We start from the raw sequence: 25,513 nt of genomic DNA on the forward strand, positions 1-25,513 counted from the left end.
CGACAGAATGGGAATTAACAGTCTTACCAGGAATAATATTCTCTGTTACAACTTGGATATATTGATCTCTTTGTGGATGGTTATTCTGAGGAGGCACTCCCACGAGCGCCAGTATCGTCCCCGCTGGACTCATCTCGTTGCTCAGACAATCGTATCCTAGCACCACTTTCTGTAATAAAAACACATTTAAGAAAGAAACAAAGAAAAAACTTATTTGACACAGACAGCAATAATGATAAAGTCAACCAAGAAAATCACATTTTAAATTATTTGCTGTCAACGTCAAAAAGGTGTCCACTCAGCTAATGCAGTGCCCTTGGCTAGGTCAAGGACACTGCATTTGCATTTATTAAGCAGGTATTATCACAGTGTGATGATTTAAACAAATACTTGTATATGTAAGTGACACATACAGGCTTGAATTAATCAAGCACTGTTCCGAAGCTTACAATAACTAAAATAGCACCATAATCACTTAAAATCGCCAAAGTAAGTTAAAATGTAAATAAATTAGTAAGTATACCTATATCTGCTACACATCATCGTCATCATCATCAGCCAATAATCATCCACTGTTGGACATAGGCCTCTCCCAAGGAGCGCCACAACACTCGGTCCACGGCCTTCCTCATCCAACCACTACCCGCCACCCGCCTAAGGTCGTCAGTCCAGCGGGCAGGAGGGCGTCCCACGCTGCGTTTGCCTGTTCGTGGTCTCCACTCGAGAACTCGTCTACCCCAACGGTTATCGGTTCTTCGGCAGATATGACCAGCCCACTGCCACTCCAGCTTGCATATTTTGACAGCTATGTCGGTAACCTTAGTCCTCTGACGGATAACCTCATTTCTGATACGATCCATCAGAGAAACCCCAAGCATAGCTCTCTCCATAGCACGCTGAGCGACTTTAAATCGGTGGACCAGTCCTACCGTCAGTGTCCACGTCTCTGCACCATACGTCATCACTGGCAGGACGCACTGGTTGAAGACTTTTGTCTTCAGGCTCTGAGGAATGGCCAAGGAGAATATGTGACGAAGTTTCCCGAATGCAGCCCAACCCAGTTGGATGCGCCTTGCAGCCTCCTTGTCGAAGTTGCTTCTGCCTAGCCGAATAGTCTGCCCGAGGTAGACATATTCTTGCACAACTTCGAGTGTTGCCTCACCAACGGCGACCGGCTCCGGTTTGATGTGAACATTGTACATGACTTTCGTCTTGTCCAAGTTCATTCCGAGGCCTACACGTCGGGAAGCAGCATTTAGGCCACTTAGCATCCAGCTGAGTTCCTGCAGGGATTCTGCCATAATAACGATGTCGTCCGCGAAGCGGAGGTGTGACATGTACTCGCCATTTATACATATGCCATGTCCTTTCCAGTCCAACGTCTTAAAGACATCTTCCAATGCATTGGTGAACAGTTTCGAGATATTACATCCCCCTGTCTCACTCCACGTTGCAGTTGGATAGGTCTTGTCTTGTGGTCCTGTACTTGGACAGTCATAGTAGCGGCATTGTACAGACATCTCAACACCTCGATATAGCGCCAATCTATTTGGCATCTCTGCAAGGATTCCATATCTGCTACACATTCGGCTCAAAAAATAGTGAAAAAAACCTTAAAATCGAATATACTTACTTACCTGGAGGAAACCCTCTAAACATTCCTTTACCTACCTGAACCCCAGTAGTGGAGAAGTCTTTAGTGGTGTACCGCAAGCAGTCGAGCACTCCGCGGCGGTTGATGAAGAAGACCCAGCGAGAGTCGTCGCTCGGAGGGACCATCAGCTCTTCGAATTGGAGCCCGGTGAGCCCGGTGGTGTGTTGCAGGAAGGAGCGGAGACGGTCGCGGAGGACTGTGTCTGTTCGAGGCGATTTTGGTTCAGGTTTGGTTTGGTTAAGGGTGTTACTACTGTTACTGCTGCTAGAATGCTAAAGTCGTTTTGATATACTTGATTAAATCGGAGAAACGGTAAGTTCTATCACAATGAGAAATATGTATTGTAGCTGAGCGTATACTTAACAAGTAAGTCAATCAAAAGTCGTGCAGGATTGTAATAAATATCTTTTAAAAAGTGCAAAGAGCCCATGTTTTTGCAATTTTTTTACTTATTATGAAAAATCTTGCTGTGTAACCTGTGTACTCGTATGTGTTGTGATAAGTAAATAAATAACTTATCTATCTAAAAACCCTTGTTAAGGGGCCCATTTTCGTGAACACTTATATGTATGTGTAGGTTTAATTAATGTTAAATTTAATCTTATAATATTGTACATTAAATTCTCTACAAAGTTACTTTAGGAAATGCGTTTTCTTTCAGAGATAATCTTGTTCGTTAGTACGAAACTATTCTTTTGTAATTTTTTCTCGGATATAGGTAGTTAGCGAATTTACTCAATGATTTTGGTAGACAATTTATTAGATTATTTTTTCTGGGTGGTGGATTGTTGTACCTACGTATACGTACAGAGAGTGACAGAAATTATTAGTTTACAGTTACAGTTCTTTCATTCAACTGGGCGTTAGTGTTATTTGGTGATTATTATATCCAGCAGTAGGTACCTAAACAATTATTTGCTGATGAAAATGATAATTATGACTCATGTATATAGGACTAACAGCGACACCAAAAAATATAAATATACCAAAAGAAAGCAGGTCAATATAGTACGGTATGACGCCTCCTGGCCATATCTTGAATTTCTCCATTTCCTGAGGGGTCAAGTCAAATCCAGGTTCATCGAAGTAGGTCTTCGGCAAGTCCTGGGGAGATGACCATGGATTTCGATCGTTTGGTTGGATGTATGCAAGATTGGACTTTGGCCCCCCTTTCTGGATTTCAGTGGACCCTGAAACAGTCAAAAGAGTTATTGTAACTCGTGATGTACGAGAGGGGATGTTTTATGTTTCAGACTGATGTGTGTGTATTTATAGGGTTCCCCTCATCTGGCCTAATCTTTATTGCCCAAAACTCGTTTCGCATAACTCATAAGGTCTAAACTTTTTTAGCCGAATCATCACTTCGCCAAGACTTATGTGGCCTAAGGCTCGTTTCGCCTAAAACTCTTTAGGCACAATCTTGAAACATCTAAGTATCGTTTGCTCAAATTTATTTTAGTGTAGTTATAATCTTGTTTCTCTTAATATTATGTTAAAAAATTAAATATCATGTAGTAAATGTACAAATTTAACTACATTCAGAAAATCACGATAGTGAATGACCATTTTAATAATTACAAACGCTATTAAATCCCATGGGATCGAAACCTAAAGATAGGTGCGACGACGAGCAAAGCGAGGAGGAGCGTGTTAGGTGCACATGTTCGTCAAAAGCAAAGCGGAGCGCAGCGAAGCGGAGCGTCTCCCACATAGCGGAAACAATACAATATTATAATTTGAACAAACTTTGATAACATGTGCCATAGCATTATTAGGCTATTCAAGATTTGGCCATATCATTATTAGGCTAAAAAAGATTATGCGAAATAACTTTTTACTAAACGAGATTTATGCCATACGGTTTTCGGCGAAACGAGACTTTGACCAAACGTTACTATGCAATACGAGATTAGACAAATAAATTTTAGCCCAAAAAAGGTAGAACCCTTTTTATACACTACAAGCTGTTCCCGCGAGCTTCGCTTCGCCTTAAAAAGTTTTCCGGTGGGAATTCCGGGATAAAATAAAAAGTAGCATATGTTCTTTCTTAGGCTCTAGACCATATGTATAAAAAAAATAATTCTAATCCGTTCAGTAGTTTTGGCGTGAAGTAACAGACAGATAGACAAACAGACACAGTTACTTTCGCATTTATAATTTTTGTTAGGATTAAATTATACGGTAAGCAGCGAATAGTAAAAGTTTAATCAATTTGATAACTTACTTCTTGGGCACATAAACAAACATATCGCTAGAACAGAATATTTTGCAAACATGTTATCTGAATCGCAAATGTTTCGAAATGGCTGTAAGGTCGAATCTGAAAATCAATAAAAATATGATCGAATTATTTCAAACTACTTACATATTTTAGTGCTTTATAAAATTCATTGGTTTTCTATGATATTGGAATAGATTACATAGTTCAATAACTTTCATAGCTCGGTAGGTTCTAGTAAGTACCACTTTAAAGAAAAATACATTATTAAAGCATATGCGCCTGTAGTAGGTAATTAAATTTGTTAGCAGTTTGCCGACTGGGAATGCAGCTTAAGGTCCAGCCGTGGTCCAGTAGCCTATGTTATTTTATTATATATCTACTTACGATAAAAATGTATTACAGTTGTGAAGGTGTAAAAGATTACATAATTAATTAATTACACTGGAAAGGAGAATGGCCATTTCTCTATGGCGCCACATGAAACATATTTTATACTGATGTGTAGCCCATGACTACAGTACATCCTGGTGTAAACTTTATTATTATGAGGCATGAGAGAACAAAGATATAGGTGCTGAAAGATAAAGTCTTTGTTCTGTACTAGATGTTTCCCTCAAACAAAGTATTTTTTTTAAAGTGGTTTAGATTTTTTAAAATATTTTTCCTTCATTTAGAAAACTTTTATCACTGAATTAAAATAGGTTTGGTTAGTGGCTGCAAAGCGGGTCTGATTTGACCATTATCTTTTATACTTTAAAATATTAATATATAAGTACTTACTGAAACAAAACTGAAAACTGTCCACCAACCCGCACTAGGCCACAGCGTGGTGGAATAGGCCTAATACCATTCCTTCATTGGAAGGAGACCCGTGCCCCAGCAGTGGGGACGTGATGGGTCGATGATGACTTACTGAAATGAAATATTATACGAAATTCTTTACACAATTTACATAAATGGAGACATATTATTATCTTCAATGCATTGATGTTTTCATCCGTTGCATCCCGTCTTCGCCCAGGGATGCGCCACGTGAAGCGAAACGCTTGGCTTAACCTGTCATAGATTTACTATTCGTTTTATTGCAAACACAAGTTATTGTAGTCTTACCAACTTAAACATAAGCTCTACTTATCAACCACAACCACCCTTAAAACCAGGGAGCAAAGCTGGAATCAGATCGCAATTCCTGCCAATAAGAAGCTTACTAGTATAAGCCCGCGTTTGATCGCTTGCAATTTTCTTAGCTTCATAATATACTAACGTCTGTTTCGCTGCAGCTTGTGGCCTTTTTGTTAAGGTTCACATTGGTTTGTGAGTTGATATTGAAAGTGAAAACTGTTTCGGTGTTGGTGGTCGGCCGGCGGGGCGGGTTCCCACGGTTGCCTTTGGAAAATTTATGTTTATGAGCTGAGAAGTCTGTCATAAGGGATACGGCTGGCGTGTCTGAATTTGAAACGGCGTGAGTAAATTTTTCTTGTAGAATCCTTTGCAGCGAGCGATTTTTGTGCGGTGGGATGCTGGGCTTTATTCATAAAGCGATGCGATGCGATGTATCGTGTTTGAAAGTATCTCAATACTCAATCTTTTATTGCATTCATATATAAGTTTACCAGGTGTTCAATATCTAGTGAAGTCTAGTGATATTTTGATACTTACGTTCGGATTAAATAACCTTTTAATCTTACTAGCCTTCAATGTTGAGTGGAGTTCCTCTCCGAGTTAGGTACATATTTCAAAATGAATTTCAGTCGTGGTGTTATTTTCAACCAACCAATAGGACTCCATGCTATTCAAAATATCAGACTGGGAATCGAACCCGGGTGTTTAAAGAAAACTACTTAATCACAATTATTCATATTTCCTTTTTTTCGTTGTAGGGCGGAATAGATAAGAAAAGAAAAATCTGTTAGAATTTTTGATCAATTTTGTATTTTTAGTAACAACTAATCAATATTTTAGTTATAAATAGGTACTGCCTATGTACAAATCGATAATTATAATAATAATATTTTGTCAACCGCAACTGGTCACTGGACGAAATATAATAAATTTCACATATTTAGGTACATAATATACAAGATTCGAGATTCAGTTTCAGCTGATTTTAATTGTATACGAACTACAATTAACAAGGTTAAAAACTACATTCACATAAATAATTTAAAGAGACATATTTACCTAAAATATTTACATGCATAAAATCAATTTTACATTTTGTATACTTATTCGAGACAAATTTCATCGGGTTAAAAAGTTACATTTTGAAACTGATAATAAAACAGTCAGGGATAAAAGATGTTAAAAATGGCACAGGCGATCCAAATTTTAAAAATAAAAAAATACTTTTTATCACAATTGATTTTGTTAATAATTTAACCCAAAAATGGTGCAATAAAGTATCCCTAGTCATGGAGAATTATAACTAAAACATTTAAAAATACCTCAGTCTTGTAATTTATTGTGGCACATTGTTTGTTCAGTTCTTCCTTAATATTTCAGCGCCTTGTACAGGCTCGATACTCCTTTTATACCTAAACAATATAATTGACTGTTTAAATACCCTTTGAGTACTGCTTTACAATGTATACTACCTAAGACTCGTCACAAAAAATAAATATCTATAGAATACATTACACTAATATTGATCGATTATTTATACTCGTACCAAAAGAGGCTACTACTACTGCTACAACTCTTATCAACTTTAAGGATGGCTTTAAGAAACGTCAGAATTTCAGAATTAGTGGAGCATCATAATTAGTGAAAGTTATGGTAGTAGCCCCTTTGTGTTTCAGGTTTTTCGAAAAAAGTTGTTTCTTCTATTCATAATAATAAACAACACTTTTTTACATGACATGAGATTAATTTACTTTACATGTTTCGGCTCGCTATTTTAAGATCACTAAGCGGATATCCTACATTATATCACATGTGAAATATCATTCTAACTTGCTATATTCTTGTTTTACTGTAACAAGCAAACTGTCGAGTTCGGAAGTCATGTTTCAAAATTGTCGTACCAAAATGTACCATCATATATAGCACATAAAGTCAAATGTATCAAACCGGCTCTGGTTAAATTACTTTCTATTGTTACATATAGTCGATTTTAACTATTGTTATTTTAAATTAAATGCAGTCTGTGTTAATACTATTTTACGTGTCTATTAATACCGTCAGTTCCAATTCAACAGTCTGCTAAATTCTATCTACGTTAATAAAAATACTGTATAAAAAAGTGGCATAGCGAACATGCTTTTAAATACAATAAAATAACAGATTAAACATGGCGCAAATGTATAAAATATGTAACAGGTATGAGGCTGCGTGCAGCACTATCTCGCGGCGCAGCTCGCTCGCTACAATAGTATATGTATAATACTGATTATTTAATTCCTTTAATATTTAATTAAAATTCTCGAGAACGTTTATCTCGTAATGTGGGACACTTTTACGACGGCACTACTTACGGGTTGATAAGGCCCGATGGCGGCCGCGAGGCCCGGCGACCGAGTAGAGACCCTATGCGAGAGGCAGAAGCCACAAAGTCCAACGAAGACGTTAATTATGAAATTAAATTATAATTACAAGATAATTTCGCTCTTGAATCTCAAAACAGTTATGCGATGCTCCCGATGAACTATAAAATAGAGAATATTTAACGAACCAAAACGATTATTGCAGCCGTAATTAATTGTGAATTTTGTACAGAAATATAAACTTTGGAATGATATTAAGAAATACCATATAAAGTCAAACGCTTTAGCTTCTCACATTATAAGGTCTCTCCGTGTTGGGCCGTCGCTATTCCATATTGAGTGCCCACCGCGAACTGTGGGCGCGCTATTCTAGTCCACTCGACGACTCTAAGCCGACCGTCATGTTTCTACTATAAACGGGGAACCTGTTTCTTGAACCACAGATTCAACACCCTCTCTAGGTAATGTACACAAGTGGCGCGCATGCACGGTCGCTTGTAGAATAGCGCGCCCGCCGCCGCCGCACACATCACACTAATGAGCCTGGCCCTCTAGTCGATGCGTCCCACCGTGCACAGTCGAATGATTTACAATAAGAACGATATCTAAAATAAATAAATTATACACCTGACCGCGTAAGAAAACCAATAAAACCAATTCCGATTATAAACGAGGGATGACAGCCTGACAGAAACAAATCGTCATTAAACTGGTCTCATTAGTTTCCCGACGACAGAGTCCACAAAAACTAACGTTACTAGATCACATGTTCGCACTTAACGGGCGAATAAATTAAACGATCGAGTGGGCCGTGATTAATACACTGTAAATACCTATCGCTTATTTCAATTTAATGCCGGATCAATTATGGAAAGAAGAAATAAACAGTGAGACAGAACTATTTACATAAGTCAATATGAGTTACAGTTTCGAAGTCGTAGATCGAAGAGAGAGATGTATGTACAAGTCTACGCCCCGCACTCGCGGCCGAGTCCCCGTGTCCGTCACTCACACATCACTAGCGTCCGCGCGCGTCTATAAGCACGTGTGCACGACCTTCTCCGTGTGGCAGCGCTTGCACTTGACCTCGCAGCACCACAGGAAGGTGCAGTTGCAGCGCTCGTACACGAACATGGTGTCGGTGCGGTAGCCGCGGCCGCAGCACATGAGGTCGCAGCCGTCCACGCCCAGGCTGGAGTCGTTGCAGGCGCGGCCGTGCGTGCCGGCGATGCCGAGCCGCGGGTTGCGCTCGCAGAAGCCGGGCGACGGGTCCACGTACACCAGGTCCTTGACCCCGGGCGCCTTGTGCTCCTTGTTGGAGGGGCGCAGCTGGAAGCGGTAGCGGTCGCGGCGCGGCTCGCGGCGCGGCGCGGCGTCGTTGCGCTGCGCCGGCGCCTCCAGCTCGCCGCCGCGCGCCTGCACGCGCGACGCGCCGTCGAACCGGTCCTTCAGCGAGTCGCCCACGGAGCGGAAGCTCGGCAACCGCATCCAGCACGTCTTCACCGTGCACGAGCCCGACATGCCGTGGCACTTGCACTCCTGCCGCATCTCCGTCTGCACGTGCTGCAACAAACATCACATCGTCAGTCATGGAGTCGCGTGCGGGACGACCACCGATCGTAGACTCTAGAATGCCTCTAAATTCCTGCGATAAGCCCCGATACGGGTGATCGATGAACGTTTAAGCTCACTCCATCGATCGCATCTCACGATCGAGCAAATTGTTACAAATTGTGAGGAGGTGGGCCGGGCGTCACCGGCCGGGGACCGATCATAAATCATATTCTAGATGCATTCATCATTCTAAGAAGGTAGATAAATGACGCGGGGTCGGGGACAGTGAATGTTTTACAATCCACGCGCTGCTGCCGCTCGTAGAACGAGCTGCCAGTATTTATTCATTCACATGTGTTTAGATAGTTTAAGAATATGTTCGCTGACATTATGCCGTCAGGGCCTCCAAATATGTGTCGGACAATCGACGGAATGTTGTGAATATTCATCAGATGGACACCCAGATGGTGCATCGTGACAGGAATTAAGTGCGGCGCTTAATGATGCGCCTGGGTGGCTGGCGCGGCGCGGACACTGGCTATGCAAATGTGTCGGAGGTGTGTCGTGGGAGGGAGCGCGCGCGACGAATGGCCGCCAGCCCTCTTGCCTCTATTAATATTAGCTCGTGACAGGACGAGGCGACGATTGATCGGGCCCGTCTCTACCGGTAATGGTAATGTAAACACGAGCGACGACAATGCCGCGTGTGACGAGCCGGCCTCCCACTCGACTCGTTTTATTTATCGTCCCTTTACGAGGTGCTACCGTTCGAGTGGTTGCGATCGGATAACCGAGTTGATGGATGGCCGGCCACTCGTAGCGCGACCGAGGATTAAGCAGTCAAGTGATTCAGCTTATGATGTGATGCTTACCGCTCGTCCGGCCTCGTTGTTGTGCAGGTTCATCTTCTCGCGCACGGTCTTGCCGCGCTCGCCGGTGTCGACGAACTCGCGGCTGAAGCGGAAGCCGAAGCCGATGTTGTCGCTGCAGCCGCCCCACTTCCACACGCGCACGTTGCTGGCGGCGGCGGCGCGCGCGCGGTGCGGCGCGGCCCCCACGTGCGAGTAGTCGCACGAGCACGACTCGATGGAGCCCTCGGCGCACGCGCGCGCCACCGCGTGCGTCACGCCCGCGCTCGTGATGGCGTAGATGAACGCCGTCTCGCGGCAACCTGCGGGGGAGCGGCTGGTCAGAACTGGGGCCGATAGGGTTTGGTTTCAGGGGAGGATGGGTTTGAAATAGGAAGCGATTTCATTTAGTGCAGCTTTTGTAGGTACATGAAAACTATTTGTATGATTGAAGGGAAAATGGAAAGCATATTATGTAAAGGGTAATCAAGTTTAGTGCCCGGACTGTAAAGGAGGCTGCGTTCCAATTTGCAACCTTTGATATAAACATTTTTGTTCATTAGCAAATTGCTCAGGCAAATTGCAATCCCAAAGAGCAAAGAACCCTCGGATTGACGTTTGGGTGGGATTAGTAATTTAGTATTGAGCTTTTATTGAACTTGTTACTTTTTGCTCCTTTGTGTTGGACCCAAACCAAAACATAAAATATAAGCTTATGCTATTCTTGACAAAACAAGAACTTCCAACAAAGAGTTTGTGGCAATAAGTAACAATAAAGATAATATTAACGCAATAATATTGAGCTCGACATTCAAAGCAATGATTGCATCGAATTCATTCATCTGATCGAACGAACGAAAACATAAATCGATTCTCTCATCCCGTATCGAATACTATAAATAATTAATGGCCCGGCATTAGAATCAAATACTCATAAAATACAATTAAAAGAGAGAGGGTATATCTCGAGGATTGAAAATAAAAGAAGTTCTTACCTACTCGAGAGATTTATAAATTCGATCATTACAGATCGTACGGCGCGCGCATCGAATTCTCGATGTTAATATCGATTTAATAGCCGAGTATTTTAAAACGATTAATACATGAGATGAACGACTATTTGTCTACGAGTTGGAGGCACTTAATGAGATGATATTATTAAAGGCTTAACTTAAACATAAGAGTAATGATTTGCGTAGACCTTCTTCGTGATTAAATTTACGTTCGAGTGCAGGGAAAGGTACATAAAATGAACCGTCAACTGGCATGATGGCTGTGTGCAGTAATTAATTAGCATGGGTCTACGACTTTGTAAGTTTACGAGCGCTAAATATTCAGCGATGTTATTGGCCGCGGCTGCTTGCAGGCCGCGCCGCACCGGCCGCGTCGCGATCGCTATCTCACGGCATTCCAGAATCAAAATAAAATAAGCAATTAACGCCCTTCTAATAATGCCATAATGACATGTCGTCCGCGGGCAGCACCATTCGTTCACAAATATATGGAGGTGCGCGCCCGGTGGGCTTCCGGCCACCTCGGCATCGCCACTATAAAATATCCACACGGAAAAAACGACCGACCCCTTATGGAAGTAAAATAATAAGGAACGCGTATTTGTTGTTATTTATAATAATAATATGTGGAACGGGCCGGTGCAGCCCGCGCCAGCGTTATTAAGGACTCAATAAGCAAATGAAATCATTTTTTTATTGAGTTGTCATCATGCGCCGATATAAATTACGGCACGCACACACGCGCACTCTCCCGGGACTCGCTTTTTGTGCTTCCCTTTGCGATGTTATACAAAAGTATTTTATTCAGCAATTACTTGAGACGTTCTCCTCGGAATTTTAATGTCAATTTCGCCATCATTCAATGTTCGGGCGTAATTAATTCACGGTGCAGATACGAGTACGAGCTGTCCCCGCGTCGAGCATTTATCTTCTGTAATGACTTGGAAACGTATTCTCGCATTAACTATAACGAATAGGTGCGGGCCAATTAAATATAGAACACGTAAATAACGCTCGTAAAATGATAGCTTTGGGCTAATCCGATTTGCCGTTCACCTCGGCTGATGACTAGACTGGTCTAGCTCTAGTTAGCGCTGTCTGCGGACAGTTACTGCGGGTGTGACAACTTCCTTAGTGCCGTGCAAAGGTGAGGCATTCCCGTGTGTGGTGCGGTGTGGGGCGCGGGAGGTCCGCGGCGCGGCGGGGCGTCGCCAGGTGCCGCCCGCGACGCGCCGCCGCCGCTGCGTGCCGCTACACACGGCTTCATAACGCTTAGAGAACTGTCGACACATCTGTCAACAAACAGATGCGGCCGCGCCCGCTGTGATTTTTATTTCGCTACTTTTACCTCTACGCCGGGTCTTCGACGGCGGATATCATTATCTGATCAATTATGAATTGACAACGGAAACTTAACATCTTAATTGGTAATTCAAAGTTTAGAAAGTCTATTATCGGATGATTTGTCAGATGAGCGAGAGCTATTTATGTTGCTGTTCTAAAGTATGGTTACAAATGGGTGAATTTGTTTATTTAGTCTCAGCCGGACACTGATGTTCTGGACAAAGCGGATTGTCGCGGCGCGCGAATAAATCGCGACGTCGAAAAATTATGACAAATGTAAGGAGACTCGGAGCACGGAGGTTGCATTAGTCACGGCATTATAAAATGTAAATGCCTCTACGGGTTAATTAACCGACCAAACAACGCTAATCCGACACCGGCCATGTATAACCTCGGATATTAACCATTTGTCCTCCAGACGCTCGAGGCCCGGCCGCAGACTCTAATTCTCTGACGAATCACAACATGCCCCCGGCCACTACCATTAATAATTACATGCTGCGTCAACTTTAATGCTAATAGGAATATCTATGCAATATATTTAACTTTTTTATTATATTCAAATTAATTGTTGACTAGCGTATTAGGTAAGTTGGTCTTGGTACACACATACTTGACAGAAAACTGTGTGATAAAATTAATGCCAAGAATTTATACTCGTAAAAGTCATAAACTCGTAAATCATGAATCCCGTGTTCTAAAGACCAAAATAAAACACCAGCACTTAATGTTTGACGAACACCTGGCCCAAGATTAATACATTCAATTTTAAAATTAATGCCACTAATTAAATGTGTTCATGTCAGTATTAAGTCATCACGGCGAGGTGAGTCCGCTGGATCAAATTAATACAAATCGACACAAAGGGCATCGATATCTGCTGTGACCACTCTGGATTTAAAGATCAAGAATGCATTTAATACTGATAGCCTATTGGCTGGACCATTGAAGGCTGCTGGAAGAGCGTTGCGACGCTTTTAGGAGAGGCGCATATGCAGTAAAGTTATGGACGCTTGTTGGTTGATGGTGATGATGATGATGTTGAGCAGTGCTCACAGCAGATAGGCGCGCCACACTCCGCATCCCGTTAATTTATGACTAATACGTCCATTATTCAAATTTGATGAGACGTGATTATTCACAACATTAATAAATCACTCGCGTTATAAAGAGAATCATTTTTGTCTCGAACCAGTTCCGATAACGCTCTATCGAGGACATCTTTATTGAGGTTTGGTGAACTCGCCAATCGTCATTATAAACGACATGTCATTTTATCCGTCCTTTACGATATGATAATTATATTTTACGTCCGCCGTAAGTAAGATGAATCACTTCGATTCGTCCCCGGACAGGCTCACTAGTTATGAAAACCTCATCGCAAATAGGCGTCGTTAAATAATGGAATGGGAGTGAAATTGCAGGCTTACTAACTATTAAGAGTAAGAAAACAGAGCTATTCCGAGCGTTAAAGGTAATTTTTGCTATAAAGGTGCATCGGGGACGGGCAATAAAAAGCAATAACTCATTTTCGTTATGCCCTGTATGGGTGATAATTTAGCATTGAGCCGGCCGCGGGGGCTGCGACAATTGAGCGTCACGTCGCTCGTATATCACTCAGCGCTCGCACAAAGCGCTGCTACCGCTCGCACTCATTCACACAATGGACAAACACATTTGTTTTCAAATTCGACAAAAAACACCAAAAATAATTTCATTATAAGTGAGCAGTCCGTAAGCAATAAAAACCAATCGGACTCGATACGAATGGCCAAATCGGACAGTAAAAACGACAGCGCGATTACAGCTGAGGCTTTATTAAAAAAACACGAGCGATCGAACCGACTTATTTTACAAAACGCTCCGTGTGTATCTCGAGAACTATTCAAACGCCACAAAACCCAAAACGCTTATCTAATTGAGCATTAAATATTTCGTCGAGGGCATTTTATATCCGTTTTATTTTCGGTGCCGATCGTTTTATACGTTTTGTCCACCCACGACGGCCGGTCGGAGGCTGATATGTGTATCGCCGAGAACAGGAAATATTGGGGTAAAGGACGGGTTTTATTAGCCGCGTTACCTGCTATTAGGAGCTGCATTAGGTGTAAAGTGTGCTTCCGTGGCGCGGCCGGCGGGGGGCGCCGCGGGGGACCCGGCCCATATATTTTTCTATTTGACAATGCAGCGTTGAATGCCGTTGTCATCGTCCGTGTTAATGCGATCCTTGAGGTTTGCACCACAATGCGCGGAGATGTCGCATCCGACGTGTCAATGGCGTGTCGACGTCTAAATTAGTAATTATGTTTGTGTGCCACCCGCGGCTCTTTGTTGTGCGATCTGTAATCATGGAGCAAGAATACGCATTGTCCACATAGGGATTTGATATACTTTTAGGACAACAATGAACCGATATTACAGAATAATTCTTGAGAAGTTTTTTTATTCAGTATCGCTCCCGACAGCCGGGCGATAGCTGGTGGTTTTTATGTGTTTCTCAAATGAGAGTAATTGCAATGTATGGAGGCTATCTCGCAGATTGCGGCAGTAATGTGCGCGCGTGACGCGCCCGCGCGCGCTGCCCTTAATAAAGTAATACGGTCTAAATGCGCACGCATACAGCATAAATTTTGTTCTCCTCGCGATGCTCTTTTTATCAAATGAAATTATGACTGCGGTGGTCCGGCCTCTTCGTGCTATACCTGGCTTTTAATTTAGAAAAATGGTACTTAGCTTTTTATGGCTTGTAGATTGTAGACATAATAAATAAATTTATTTTCGCTCCGAGGCATAATCTGTTTTATAATACGGCATTTTGAATTTGGCATTTAATATCTCGATCGGGCATCGGTTGATTTGTCCGAATGATAAATGGGAAGTTTATTCATTTGTTAATATTTTAAAGAAACAACTACGTTGTTAAGCTAAAAATTCTTTTAATTCAGCTTTATTACTTTAAATTGGATCTGTGTCAGCAATTTACGTTCCAATACTTACATAAACATGTCCGAGCTAAACGTTTGCTTCGATATTTCTTTTGATTTACTCATTCACGCGTTCGGAACTGGTTCGATTTACCCGAGGCTAGTGTTGACCGTCTTTGCCTTTTTATTACGATAAATTAAAAAGTTTTATGTAAACATATCCAAAAGTAATCTACATATGGGATTTAATAACGGAAGATTTCCACAAATTAAAATATCGCTTGAAGGCTTGGCAGGAAGCTAAACAAGAGCTCCTAGGCGCGTATTCTCATATCAACACTAACCGTTCGAAATACAATTAGGTGAAGCGGGTCTAATAGCACATCTTCTTTACCCGAAACGCTTGCACCATTCATTAGCGTCGGGCTGTCGGGTCAATAACCGGGGCGTGCTGCCGGTGACTCCATCCGACAGATGAAGACGAAGCATTCCGAAATCAAAATATGATCGAATTAGTTCAAGATATCGGGCGAATGCTCTTAATTTTGAAGATAACCTCCTAATGCACCGCCTGAACTTACAACTACCGAAAGCTCTTCATTATTACAGCTTTATAGCTACGATGTATCAAATTAAACTGAGAGTGCCGTAATTTGTGTAGATATATATTATTTAAAACGTAATTTGTATAAACATTTAGTTCAATAACTGGAAATTCATAAATACAACACGTCACACAGTCAGAAAATAAATGCACAGACACGTCATACGCAATTGTATTGAATTACTATTTAATCGAATCCGAGTTGCATTATTAAAAGTTCAGCCAACAAAAGTACTCGAGAAAGGACAAAATTGAATCACAAAGCGATCGTGTTTTTGCGATAATCGCTAATAATGCGCGCAAACAGTGCAGATGCTCGGATGTTGTTCATAATGAGCCGGATCGTACAATGCGCGGTAACCGGACACCGGTCCTGAGAATAGGGACCCCGAATGCGTGCGATATTTTGATGGACTCTTTATTAAACGGCAAACCTTGTATTTTGGTACATGTAATAAAAAAACTGTAGATTAAGTAGCTATACGGTTATACAGCATTAAGATCATAATGTTAATAGAGCAGATTATACTGATGCAATTAGTTCACGCATGTGCGGATTGGACAAATCTGGCTCTTCCATTCAGTTTTAAACACATACATTGTGAACTTAATGGAACTGTATACGCTGATCGTATCTGCGATCAGCATCTATTATTCACTCTTTGTTGATAGACCCTGTTCAACACAATTATGAATGGAGTGTTTTTTGTCGTAAAACATCACTAAAATCTAAAAAGAAATAGAGTAACGAGGAATTTGAATGCCAGCCAGAAGACGAGAAAGTTAAGATGTCATTCCATTACAAACATCGAATTAAATAAGTTGAATTTAAAAATGGAACAAAAAACGAATGAACGAGAGCGAGAGGTCACTGGGATATGTAATTGATCCAGGATGCGTTATCTCGATAGCTCTTTACATCTGCCCCTGCTGCTACCCTCCCACTGCGCACAGATAACATCTCTAAAGGGTTGCTGACTAAAGATATCACTTAATTTGTAGCCACTCTTTGTACTCCGGATTAGGGTCCCATACAAAATAGCCAGCTTTTTTAAGTTGTTTAAAAAAGCATTTCGCGGACCGTTTTCAATTTCGTTTTTAGAAGATTATTCGAACATCTCAATGGCCTATAATCTGTTTCCTTGGTATTTTAGAGGGTGTTTAAGGATTAAACCTTTGTCCGCTTTGTTTTGCGTCGCCAATGCAGAGTGTCGCGTGTTCTTGAAACTGACATTTACTTTTTACCGTGTTTTTGTCACAAGCTTTATTAAGACTTTATGACGGTGACAGGATAATCGTGATTACAGTATTTGCGCGCGCCCTATTTTTTGTTCGTTACCGCAACTAGCGTTTAGCATTAGCTTACCTTTGTCGACGATCTTGCCGAACAGGTTTTTCCCTCTGAGGAAGTTTCTGGTGGAGCAGTTCCAGCGTCGGTTCTTGAACTGGTGCTGGCACTCGGCCACGGCCATGCTGGCGCCCTTGGCCACAGCGGCGAGCGCGCCGGGGTTCTCGCGCGCCAGGCGGCGCTGCTTGCGGCGCAGCGTGGCGTGCACCGCCGGGTCCATGTACAGCACGCCCGGGGACATCGGCGCCAGGTTGTTGGGCTCGCCCGCCTTCGCGATGCCCCTGCGACAAACATCACCTGTTAGCTTAAGTACGTACTCACAAAACAAACAATCTTAATCCTCCTACTTGACGCTGAAATGAAACGCTCGTTTGGAAAGGTAAGGACAACAAACAACTGACGACGGAACTGTCAATCCGCGGCGGGGCCAATATTTGCGCGATGCATTAATCCCTGACCGCTCGCGATCGCTGTTGACTCTCCGACAAAAACACGCCCGGTTCCGTGTGCTCGCTCGAAATCGTATTACTTTTCTATTTGCTCTTCTTTGTAGTCGAGTGTAACGTAAATATGAACGCGTTCGTCGTAAATTCTCGTTTCCTCCAAGAATTTATGGAGCGACAGGCTTTTGTTTTGAGCGTCCACACGCGTCCCCGCGCCGCCGCCGCCGCCGCCGCCGCAACAATAGCGAGGAGGCTCGCAACTCGCAAGTCGATCAAACAGGTGCTTGCAGTGACGTCAGCGCGATCTCCGCGATATATTTAGCTGTGACAAACTGACGAAATATGTGGGAAAGATTGGAAACAATTATTTATCCGCAGATCCTTTAGAGATACAAGACATTAGGGGATAATTTATTTTATATTATGTACGAATTGGTCACAAAGTGGCTTTGTTTTTTTAAGAAGCAGTAGTTCTTTAGTCTTTTAATCGTCATTATTTAGTTTTGGGTCACCTTAGTACGGAGCGGTCAATTCCATAACTCGTTTGACGACTTCTCGACGCGACTCCCAAATTAAGTCTGTTTAACTAAATATGCTTAGCTTATAGCTTTAATATGAGCACCGTGTCACTTTTATGGTTACATAATTATTAGATTTATTCTAGCTCTAAAACTCTGTGTGGTCACGGATTAATAACTAAAACGGTTGTAAAAGAGCTATTAATTTATGAAATTTGAATATACTTTGTAAAAGACATCTAGTTTCTTAATTTTAATTGAATAGTGAAGCCGTCTATGAGCCTTGAGTGTTCTTAAAAATATGTCCAAATATCCATTAAAAATATTATGTCTTATTTATTACTTGTATAGTATAGTTTCAACATTGAGTCCCAGTTGGTAACAATGCAATAAATAAATATTTGAAAAAAGAACGTGAAACGCCACAACTACTTAAAGACAAAACCAACTGGGACGTCCATGTTTGTCCCCACTGATAACCCCTTCCTGGCGCGTTCAGAAAAAAGAAAATATTGTGTCTCAAGTCCTCGGGAAAAAATCATGAACGGCTTTCACAGGCAAACTAAATGTTTGCACAACGATAAACCTTTGTGTGAATGTGTCAAAACAACAAATATTAGTCTTTGGGAAGAAATGTGTACTGTCACTAGGGTATTATTGGTCCGGGCAATTAAGGAAAAGGTACTCGCCGAGAGGAGTAACGATAATAATTTAATTGTTATGAGGACGCTTTATAATTAATACTTATGTTTCCGTATTCAAAGGCCTTTTGATAGCTATGGTTTATCGGAATTTGGTCGATATAGCGGCGCCGCCGGGAGCCGAAGTCAGGTCAAATTAATAACTACCATATTCAATTAATATGTATGAATGAAATATTGAATGCCATAATGTATCTATTAACTATTATTCAGCCGCTATATGGTGTCCAAATAACATAGTGTGACATGTCACTTTAAACTTAATTATTATAATCAAATAGGATCATAGTTATACCTTTAAGTAAGTATAGGTTACAAAACATTTGGTATAAATAAAACACCGTGTGAAAAATAAACCATTATGTCTGAAATGTGCACACGTTTCGCATACAAATTAACAGCACTTAATTTGTATCAAGATACTAAAGTTTTTAATATGGCACGCGGTAGAAAGCGAAAGCCTTGGGGTCGCAGGTCAAGCTACAATGGTCGTTGTTATCAGTGTGTATCGTGTCAGAAGATTTCGTCCGGCGTAATGTAATATAGCCTACGTGAGATGCGTGTGAGATGGCCGTCTTTACACAGCTAGTGAGGCTGAGTTCAATGGTTTCATTCAGTAGGTAGGTATAGACATGGTCTGTTAGCTTTCGTCTTTGTGATGCAATGTAATAATTTGACTAAAACAGGCTATTCATGAACATTACTGTAAGTAAATAATAATAGTTTCTTAAATTACATACTATATATTATTTTACTATATAAAACAGCACAAAAGTGGGTCTTGTTAAATGTTACATAAATGTGAAATTTGCACTGTCGTTTATAGCTAATTAAGTAGGTAATTTCTGAAATTAACCATTATTTTACCTACTAAATAACCTGCTCAAAAATGACTAAATGTATAAACATAGTTCCTGAAGTCAGTATAGTATATCACTATTCTGAGTAACACATCGACGTTTTAAAAATAAATACTACTTTTCTCAGGTACTTGAAATGTGACTGGATTTAACACTTAAGCACTTAAGGGACATACACACATCTGCCGGAACCATTCGCCCATTCCTGCCCCTTGTCCTTTAACGTTGACAGATTTATAAATAAACCTTGGTTTTTTACACGGACTTTTCATTCAATATTTAAGATAAAAGTTTAAATATAATTGTTGATAATGGGGTCCTAGTAATTAACATATGAAAGATTTTTTTTAAAATTTATTATTTTTTAGAATTTAATTAATAACTATATATAATATAAATATGTTGGAATATTGTTGGAGTTCGTATCATTTGTTGATTAATTCTTATTCAATAGTTTAGACTTGTCGATGCTTTCCGTCGGAAATACCTATGAGACTTTTATGGTCTAACAATTTTCTATATCTCCTATAGTTCACGATACCACTTAGTAAATTAATGTCAACGATTAACAACTTTACGATTTATCATTTAAAACGCATTCATTATACAAATAAAGTTATATTTGCTCTGCGCACGCGCCAGCTCAAGATAAATGATAAAACCTACGAGCAACATGAAATGTATAGATGTGAACTGATCTATTATAACAACAATTACATAAATATTACTAATTCATTTAAAGTTATAAATTTATAATAACCATAAAGTGACCATCGATAAATATTAGGTATACGTATACACTGGGTATTAAATTAAGCTTCTAAATAAGGTGTACGCAGTAGAAAGTTATAAAAAGCATTCTTTTATATTTTACTTCATGAATTTTTCAAGTGCTCATCAGCATTTATTTTAATTAAGTTAATTCTAGTAGCTTTTTTATTCTACAAAAAAGGATTTTGTAGTGTCGCATACCAGGAGCCGTGAGATAAGAGAAGTAAATAACACAAGTGTCGCTTGTCACTCCTGAGAGGTGGCGCGTCAACTTGTATGCAGCTGATTTTCACTCACAACTTTGTATTAAAACTTTTAAAATAGCTAACAACAAGTCTTTGCTTATATGGTAATTTGTTCGCTAATTAGTGCCTGATTTGGTACAAAAAATAATAAAAATAAAACTATCAATCTTCATTAAAAACAAATTGTTCAAAAACTTTACAACACAAAGTTTTACAGCCATAAATTACACATATAACTGTGTTAATAGCCATGTTAGGATAGTAAACATAAACATCTCAATCTCATCACTTCATGAGTCAATAATACTGCCATAAAACGTGAAATTTCGCCTTTATCGTAGTGGCACGACCACGTTAAGCCAACTTAATGATGCGCTAATTATCGCTCCGTCGTAAACTCAGTTTAAACCACGATTCTTGTATGAGAAAATGCGAAATCACACCTGTTGCTGTCTGTTGTGCGTTAACTATGTATTTTTATGGGTACTTAACGGGACCGGAGAGAAACACTAGGAAAACATAACCTTAAAGTTTTCTCGGGAAGTTTATGAATGAAAAGCGCGACCCCCGAGTGGGTGGCTGCGGGTACTCACCACCACATGCTCCCGCGCCCTCTCCGGGGCTTGCTGGTCGCCTGGCACGACACTACAACAGTCAACACTACGAGAGTACACAAACACTTCATTCTGGGCGGTTCACCTCACTATGTGTAGCATGAGCGCGGCAGTGGTACTGAGCTCGGCGCGGCGCGGCGCCGGCGGGCGGGGCGGTGGTGGGGCCTTACCTGAGAACGCTTCACGTGATTGGGCCGCGTTTTTTTTAGGTCATTAGGTCTGGAGGAGGTTATGCAAGCGTCTGAGGGTTAATTGTTTTAATCGGCTTACGGATTCGGTTTCAGATTGAGTTGTTGCCGTAAGTGGATGGTTTTGGCGGTTCCTATGAATGGATTAGTCCGTGTTTAAATCGCGTTATGCAAATTTGCTAACGATTTGTTTTGTTTACAGCAAATAGATATTAGGTTTGTCTAAATGTACTTATAACAGTTGAAGACTTACCTATGTATCAGGAACTAATCACTTGTTGATATAACTTCTTTTTATGTTCATGTCTGCACCATGAGAGATTATCAAATAAATTTATAGGAAGGACGGTAGGATTCCTTGTATTGCATTTCGGGTGCATTTTTTAATTAAGCCATAGCTAACTCTCGGCTCATGATAGACTTAACTCCTGTTTCTCCAAGGAATTCTTCATTCACATCATGTCCCTAGCAGCCAGTAGTAATGGCTGAGGGTGGTTGGACCAGTTTTTGTCGTCACTAAGCGAGGAATGCTCTGGAGCACTGGCCAGTCTGGCCTCTCATGATGCAATATTTACCTCCTTGAAGAAAGAAACGAGAATAATATTTATACATTTTCCAAGATGGCAGCTGATTCTTAGATGTTTTGCGGTTAAATTAAAATCAAAAATGTTATTAAAGGCAGGTACATGTTCTGGGTACGAGCGATCACCAAAAGTGATGAAGAATGGATTTATAGAAAAATATAGTTTTAAAAATGAATATTAATTATTATTTTTTATAATTAGTACTACTGACATATATTATATCTAAATGACGCAAGACTAATCCCTCCATCCATTACCGGCTGATTCACATAACAGTCGGCGATTCTGAAACAATTTTAATCCATAACATGACGCGATTTCTCGATCAAGGTGAAGGCAGTGAGTCAGCGGGCGGTGGGAGGGGCGGGCTCGACCAATCAGCGCGCGGCGTCGCGGGACCGGCGCGGGCGCACGTGAGCCGCTCCGCTAAGGAATTTTGACATTCGATGTTTAAAAATTTGATTCCCAGAACGGGATTTCTGTTGGTCGAACTTTGGGAACATTATGCTGATCATTTTGAATGTTGGGTTTCGTGGGAAATAATTTTTTTAGGATATAAATATTGTGAGTATACCTCTAAATATGTACCTAAAATATTGTTTGATATGAGATTTCGATAACATTTAATTTATATATATTTTAATATCTATTCTGGTATAAATTAAAAAGAAAGTGTTGGTCTATTGATTTTGCTACGCCGCCTACGAGTTGGCGCCGCTACGAGGGTGCTACGCTAAAAGTTTACATACAAAAGAATTCAACGCACGCGCGCACTTTCACATAGAAATTGTATGGGATTTATTTCAAATAAATAAATTGTTAATTTACTTACACTAATACATTATTTATTTTCTATAAATATATTTAATAATTGCTATTACTAATTTAGTTACTAAAGTTACTGTTAAAATTAAGTATTAATGTAGTTGTAGGTATACATATTAGAATAGAATATTTCTGCTTTATAGTACCTATCTAATTTCAGCCTTTTATAAACATGTAACTAGAATAACGCAAATGAAAAGCAAAGAATGCTACGGCCATAATTTAGATATCTTCACTTGCATTCTAGTTCTGAGAATAGTAATAAAATCCGTTATTTTGTTCAATCGTCACTGTCCATTCGGATATGAATGGAATTCCTGATGCTACCGTATCAGAAGGGAGGCATTTATAACAAATTTGTCACACCGATCCCTTATTTAGTACTAGGGGGTCATGCCTCACAAAGGCGTCCTTAAAGACTGTATTGAAACAGAAAAAGCCTCATTATTAACACTCGACATTGTTAAACTTTAACAGAAATTAAAACTTTTAAGACCGAGGTAACTGTAACCTTAATGTCAGGCGTTTACGGTTGAGTTTCGAAGTAAGTTTCGTTAATTGTTTTGGTAGCACGAGGTGTTTTTTCACGGGGCACTGCAGTCGGTATTATGGAGCTCGATAATTAACAATAAGCTCGCACAGAGTGTGTCCGCGGGAAATAAATCTGTCGTTTCGTATTGTTTTGTGAGAACTGTGTGAAGAGGTGTTGCTGTTTTTAAGTTTTACATTTGTTTTAGAATATTTACAATATATTTTTGCAAGTGAAAGAAAGCTTTTACTTATATTTTCAATCCTTATATAATATTATATTTATTAGGTGCGTGATAGATCTATACTTATATTTTAATTTCAGATGGTATGTAAAAAAATAATAAAATCATGAAATAACCGGCAAAACTAAACTTCCCACCGTTCTCTCGCTTATCTCTCGCCATTACGAAAACCAAACAGCGCCGCATATGCCGTGCGCAGCGCTACAAATAAGTTCTATAAACCGACAATGAGAACTGATCCACGTCCGGAGAACAAACACATGCCAAAGCGAACCCTTTGCTACACATATAAAGCCGATTTTGCAGAGGGAAAGAAAGGAAAAGTGGCCAACGGATAAGATTTTTACTGTACTTGCTTATTGTATCTATATTACTCGGAGTGAGCGTAAATATTACGTTTTATTGTGTTTACAGATAGGCGCGGTCGCCCATTGAAGCCGAGCCGGTGTGGTCGCCCCCCGTGAGCCGCCTCGCATCCAACACGTTTAGAAAAAAAAACCTATCCGCCCCTCACAATCACTTTATGGCGATGACAACTAAATAAGTAGCCGGCCATTTTCCCGCTGCGAGGAATTCTTAAGGGGACGCTAAATTCAACACTCTGATGACCAGAAGCTGATGATTTATCTATGACAACGCACGTTTGTGTGGCCCGGGCCCGGCCCTATATAACACTATTATGAGCCGCGCCGCCTGCCGCCTCAGATAATACATAATGAAAATATACGATGTCATCGGCGAGTAATCCACTCGCCAGCGCAGCCTGCACTCCGCAACTCAATGGGACTGCGTTTCAGAACAAATTGAACAGAAACCCCTTTTATGAAGACGTGTCAATAAGCTACTAAGAAAACTTTGATTAACACTCACTGCGTTTGTTAAGAATTTGTAATGGCTTTTTTTGTTGTGTCTACAATAGGCGTGTTCATTGATGTTTTAGTTATTTATCCCACGCCTCTGCTTCAGTGAAATAAAACTATGAGTCTGCGTAGGAAAGTGTTGGAGGTCGCCGCGGCATGCGGGGTCCGGCGGCGAGCGATTGCGAACTTCGCACATAAACAATATGGCGTCCCACGCCGCGCGGGATGCTAATGACCGAGCCGAACATTGTTTTTGTTAAAAACCGCACAAAAAAGGAAATTGAAACATCGAAATTCTTGTCCGCGTTTAGGAGCGATAAAATCACGGCTCTCGAATGATATATAGCGTCCTCGTCTAATCTAATAGCGTTTTAATATCATGGCTCTGAATAGCCGACTCGGTGGTTCTCAACATGCGATCTAATGCCCTAATAAATCACGTCACAGCACATGTCTGTCAAGCAAATCATTTGCATTGATGAAATAATGACAAACTGCTTCCCTTGATTGATGATCATCAAGAAATTGTTTTAATTGAAGTCAATTTGCAAGTATAATACAATCGTGTCAATACAAATAATAAAAACGCTATATGCAATTAATCAATATAATGAATGTGAGGACTACGACCTTACGTAAATACCACACAAATTACGTCCACAACTGAATACCACGAATGAAAAGGTAGAGCAGAAATCCAGTTACAGAAACAGGAATAAATGAAGTCATTAGCATAATTTGCAGAAGGTTGAGAGCCGCAGGCGGGGAGGTGTCGGTTAATAAGTCGCTGCGGTCGGTGGTCCTCAGTTTTCGTGGTCTTTTTGCGTTGAACTGTATCTACCGAAATTATGACATATTGTGCATAACTGCGGTCGAACCTCGGACCTCCCGACTCTTGCGTCCTGCGCCAGCCTCCCGCATTATGTGAGGGTGGTACCTCACTGTAGCGAATGTCATTGTAGCGATTATATGTATATTTTTTTCATGGTAGTCACATTGTTAAAAGTAAAAGTATGAATAGGTACTTATTGTCATATTTTTTGACTTACCTATATTCCTTGTGGGGATCATTAGTGCTTCCTCATAAGTTACGGTTTTATTTAATTATTTATACAATATAAATCATTCAATAAAAAACA

At 40.6% G+C, this 25,513-nt stretch overlaps 1 protein-coding gene across 1 annotated transcript; it reads right to left on the minus strand.

Moving 5' to 3' along the window:
- Nucleotides 1-5,843: 5,843 nt before the first annotated feature.
- On the minus strand, nt 5,844-21,266 carry LOC105397911 (protein Wnt-1). Its single transcript, XM_011569928.3, has 4 exons — nt 21,124-21,266; nt 17,011-17,273; nt 9,784-10,082; nt 5,844-8,920 (listed from the first exon to the last, which is right to left on the minus strand). The coding sequence occupies exons 1-4, from the start codon at nt 21,213-21,215 to the stop codon at nt 8,393-8,395; spliced, it is 1,182 nt and encodes a 393-aa protein (XP_011568230.1). The 5' UTR covers nt 21,216-21,266; the 3' UTR covers nt 5,844-8,392.
- Nucleotides 21,267-25,513: the final 4,247 nt, after the last annotated feature.

This window comes from Plutella xylostella, chromosome 4 (assembly GCF_932276165.1).
Source record: "Plutella xylostella chromosome 4, ilPluXylo3.1, whole genome shotgun sequence".
Classification (NCBI taxonomy): Eukaryota; Metazoa; Arthropoda; class Insecta; order Lepidoptera; family Plutellidae; genus Plutella; species Plutella xylostella.